Source organism: Corvus brachyrhynchos, unplaced genomic scaffold, assembly GCF_000691975.1.
Source record: "Corvus brachyrhynchos isolate BGI_N302 unplaced genomic scaffold, ASM69197v1 scaffold65, whole genome shotgun sequence".
Taxonomy (NCBI): domain Eukaryota; kingdom Metazoa; phylum Chordata; class Aves; order Passeriformes; family Corvidae; genus Corvus; species Corvus brachyrhynchos.
In genome coordinates, this window is record NW_008238365.1 from 1,409,474 (window position 1) to 1,413,561 (window position 4,088).

Sequence of the window (4,088 nt, forward strand, 5' to 3'; positions counted from 1 at the left end):
AGGCCGGGGGGGGGGACCCGGGAGCGGGCAGGGGGACGGACGTGCTGCCCTGCCCTGCTTCCTTTGGTAGGGAGAACCCAAACCCCCGGGGTCTGGGGTCTCCCTGGGGTGATTCCAGGCCCTGGGATGAATCCAGACTCTGGGGTATCCCTGGGCCCCTGGGATGATTCCAGCCCCGGCTCCTCCGGTCCCTCCCGGCCCTGGCCCCGCTTCCCTGCTCAAATCCGCGTTGTTTTGCCTTCCCCGCCCTCTCCCACCTGCCCCAGGAGCTGTTCCCTCCCGCAGCCCCGGGGCGGGCCCGGCTGGGGGGCTCAGGCTGGGTTCCAGCCCGAAAAACAGCTCCTGGGGGGAAATCTCCCGGCTCTGGCTCCACATCCCCTGGGAACACCGCGGGTCCTGCCCGGGACGGAGCCGCCGGGTCCCACAGACGTGGCTGCGCTTTGCAGGGCCCCAAAGTCCACCTTCCTGGGGAGGAGGCGTGGAGTGGGGCCAGCACTGGGGAGGGAGGCTGGGACCGTGTTTAGGAGCTGGGGGAGAAACACGGAATGGGTGAAGGGCACAGCTGATACCCCTGTTGAGACCGCCCCAATTAATCAATTAATTAATAATGAGAACTCCTGCCCTTTGGGTAAAGCCTGAGGGAAATGGGTGAGCCCAGGAGCTCGGCTGGGTTTAACAGGAAGAACCTGGCCTTGTGTCCGGGATGTGGCACCCCCGTGTCCGGGAGGTGTGACCAGGCTGGCCACACCTGGTCCCTCCTGGAAGTACCTGGAGGCCGTTCTGACGTGACAGCGTCCGAGCTGTGCCCACCCCGCAGATGAAGGATCTGGGGCTTTTCCCCCGCAGGGAGCCATGGCAGAGAAGATCCTGGTGACGGGCGGCGCCGGCTACACAGGCAAGCATGCGGCGGCAGGCGGGGTACGTCCCCGTGGTCATCGACAACTTCCACAACGCCATCCGAGGTACGGGGAGCCCCATCCTGGCCCGGGCTGTGCCCGACTCCAGCAATTCCTCACTCCCCTCCATCCCCCAGGATCAGAGGAGCTCCCCGAGAGCCTCCGGCGCGTGCAGGACATCGTGCACCAGCCCGTGCTCTTCCAGGAGCTCGATATCACGGACGAGGCCGCGCTGCAGGAGCTCTTCAGGAAGGTGAGAGCAGGAGCTGCAGTGCCCTGGGTGCCTCCTGGGCTCCGTGCTAGGGGTGGGACCCACGGGAGCAGGGAGGAAACGCTGTGCCCCACGTTCCTGTGGGCCATGGAGCCCCCTGGGCTGGCTGAACGGAGCTCCTGGGGGAGTTCTGGCTGGTTCCTGCCTGGAGCTCCCCTCCCCTGCTGCCGTGGCACTGGTGCCCAGCCCGTTTCCCCCTGCAGCACCGTTTCTCGGCCGTGATGCACTTTGCGGGGCTGAAGGCCGTGGGGGAGTCTGTGCAGAAGCCTCTGGAATATTACAGAGTGAACCTCACCGGGACCATCCGGCTGCTGGAGGTGAGAGGAGCCAGCAGCGATCCTGCGCTGCTCCCTGGGGCTCCTCCCTGTCCCGGGACCTGCCGGCGCCTGTGGAGGGCTGGCACAGGCACTGAGCGGGATCCGTGCTGGCCCTTCCCCTCTCCCAGACCATGAAGGCCCACGGCGTGAGGAACATCGTGTTCAGCAGCTCCGCCACCGTCTACGGGGACCCCAAGTACCTCCCCCTGGACGAGAAGCACCCGGTCGGGGGCTGCACCAACCCCTACGGCAAATCCAAGTTCTTCATCGAGGAGATGATCCGGGATCTCTGCAAAGCAGAGAGGGTGAGGAGCCGCCCCAAGAGGCTGCAGCCCAGGTCTGACCCCACCCACGGGGGTGACCGGGCGGCCCCGTCCGTGTGTCCCCAGGACTGGAACGCCGTCCTCCTGCGCTACTTCAACCCCATCGGCGCCCACGAGTCGGGGATGATCGGAGAAGATCCTCAGGGGATCCCCAATAACCTCATGCCCTACGTGGCACAGGTACCACCCCCACAGCCCTTGGGGGTTCACAGGGAGGGGGCCCAGGGTGGCAGGGCTCCCATGGGCCTGTCCCTCTGCGCAGGTGGCCGTGGGACGCCGGGAATTCCTGAGCGTCTTTGGGAACGACTACAAGACGGACGATGGAACGGGTGCGTCACGGGACGGGCGCAATTTCAGATTCCCAAATCCCTGGCTGCACCCCGGGCTCTGCCCTCACCCTCTGCATCCCCCAGGAGTCAGGGATTACATCCACGTCGTGGATCTGGCCAAGGGCCACATCGCTGCTCTGAAGAAGCTCAAGGAGAACTGTGGCTGCAAGGTACCAACCTTGGGCTGCTGCCAGCCCTGGGGCGTGTGGGGCTCCTGATGGGGGCTGAAGGGGGGCCTGGCCCTTCTCCCCTTGATGCATGTCCCTTATCCTCCTCCCAGGTCTACAACCTGGGCACAGGCACCGGCTACTCCGTGCTGCAGATGGTCCGGGCCATGGAGAAAGCCTCGGGGAGGGAGGTAAGGGCAGACCTGCAGGGTCCCGGGCACAGCTGCTCCCACAGACACCCTGATGCCCCCACAGCGGCCCTGGCACCATTCCCTCAGCCCCTCTGGGAGCCTCTGGAGCCCACGGTGCTGCTCTCCCTGCAGATCAAGTACCGGATCACAGCCCGGCGGGAGGGAGACGTGGCCTCCTGCTACGCTGACCCCGCGCTGGCCGAGCGGGAGCTGGGCTGGAAAGCTGCCTTTGGTCTGGACAAGATGTGTAAGGGCATCCCCTCCCTGGCATGCTGGGCACTGCCGGGCCCCTGTCCTCCCTCACCTCCCCTCTCCCTGTTCCAGGTGAGGACCTGTGGCGGTGGCAGCTGCAGAACCCCACGGGCTTCAGCAAGAACTGAGCCGTGGCCGAGGGCGGGCCGGGCCCGGGGGCTGCTCTGAGCCAGCCCTGCCACCTTCCCAGAGAGCTGTGAGCAGCCTGGGAGAGCAGTTCCAGCTCCCCCTCCTGCCTCTGGCACAGGGGAGGAAGGCTGGAGCATCCTTGGCCTCTCCTCTCCTCATCCTCATCTCCCCAGGTCCTTGCATCTCACAGAGCAGAACCACAATGGAGAACAGAGCCAGGGCCTGGTTTGGCACCCCGGGCATGGAACCCGCCGTGGGAATACCCAGGGGCTGGTGCCAGCCCTGGCTGGGAGCAGGTGCTGCTGGGCCCTCCCTGTGCCCTGGGCAGTGGCTGCATCCAGCACTGGGACCTCTGAGTCCTGCTGAGCCCAAACTGCAGCAGAACCCCTGTTCCCTTCTGCCCCACCTGGCACAGAGAGGGCACCAGGAACCTCTCACAGGGACCACTCACATTCCAAGGCCACCGTGGCTCATTTCCCCAGCCCTGGGCTCTGGGGCCAAGGGCTTCCTCCACCCCCCCTTTTCCCTGACCCTCAACGTGGTTTTGAGGACCAAATCTCATCTCCCACCTCTCCTGCTGAGCCAGAGAAGCCCCTGCCCAGGGCTGTGCCAGCCTGGCCTGGCTGCCCACAGCCCCCTTTCGGTGCCTGGTTTGGCCTCCTGTGGCAGCCACTTCCCAAACCCCGTTGCCAAAGGCTGCCCAGGAGCCGGCTCTGTCCCCCTGTCCCACACTGCTCCTATTTATTCCTGGCAGCTCCCAGGGCTCCGCAGGGCAGGGATGACGCAGGCGGCCCCATGTGCTGTCAGCTGGATGAATAACTTATACTCCTAAATTATGAATTGAGCTTTTGATTTGTTTTTAAATAAACTTTCCTACTTTCTAAGTGGCAGCTTTGTTCTGCTTCTCCTCAGCCAGAGCTGCTGCCCCTAAAAACGGCACCCTGGGGCCTCGTGCCAACCCCACTCCCCCCCAAATCTCTCATCCTGCCTGGCCAGGGATGACGCCAGCTCAGCTCTGGGATAGGTTGAGGATTTATTTCACCTTGATTCTCTGTGGAACGCACGCACACACACACAAAAACCCCAAACATGTACAAGGAAGACGAGAGAAGAAAAACAAAACCAAAAAAAAACTGAAAGAAAAAAACCCAAAGCTGCTTTGAGGAATGGAGAGAAGCCGTTCTCCCTCCCGGGGTCCCGGCACTGCTGCGGC

At 64.1% G+C, this 4,088-nt stretch overlaps 1 protein-coding gene across 1 annotated transcript; it reads left to right on the forward strand.

Annotated features, from left to right (window-relative positions):
- Window positions 1–852: 852 nt before the first annotated feature.
- Window positions 853–3,765, forward strand: GALE (UDP-galactose-4-epimerase). Its single transcript, XM_008635067.2, is given in 11 exon segments — window positions 853–908; window positions 910–962; window positions 1,034–1,149; window positions 1,371–1,484; window positions 1,613–1,789; window positions 1,874–1,987; window positions 2,070–2,136; window positions 2,221–2,306; window positions 2,417–2,494; window positions 2,627–2,741; window positions 2,819–3,765. Coding segments are annotated over 11 exon segments (1,032 nt in total). The 3' UTR covers window positions 2,875–3,765.
- Window positions 3,766–4,088: the final 323 nt, after the last annotated feature.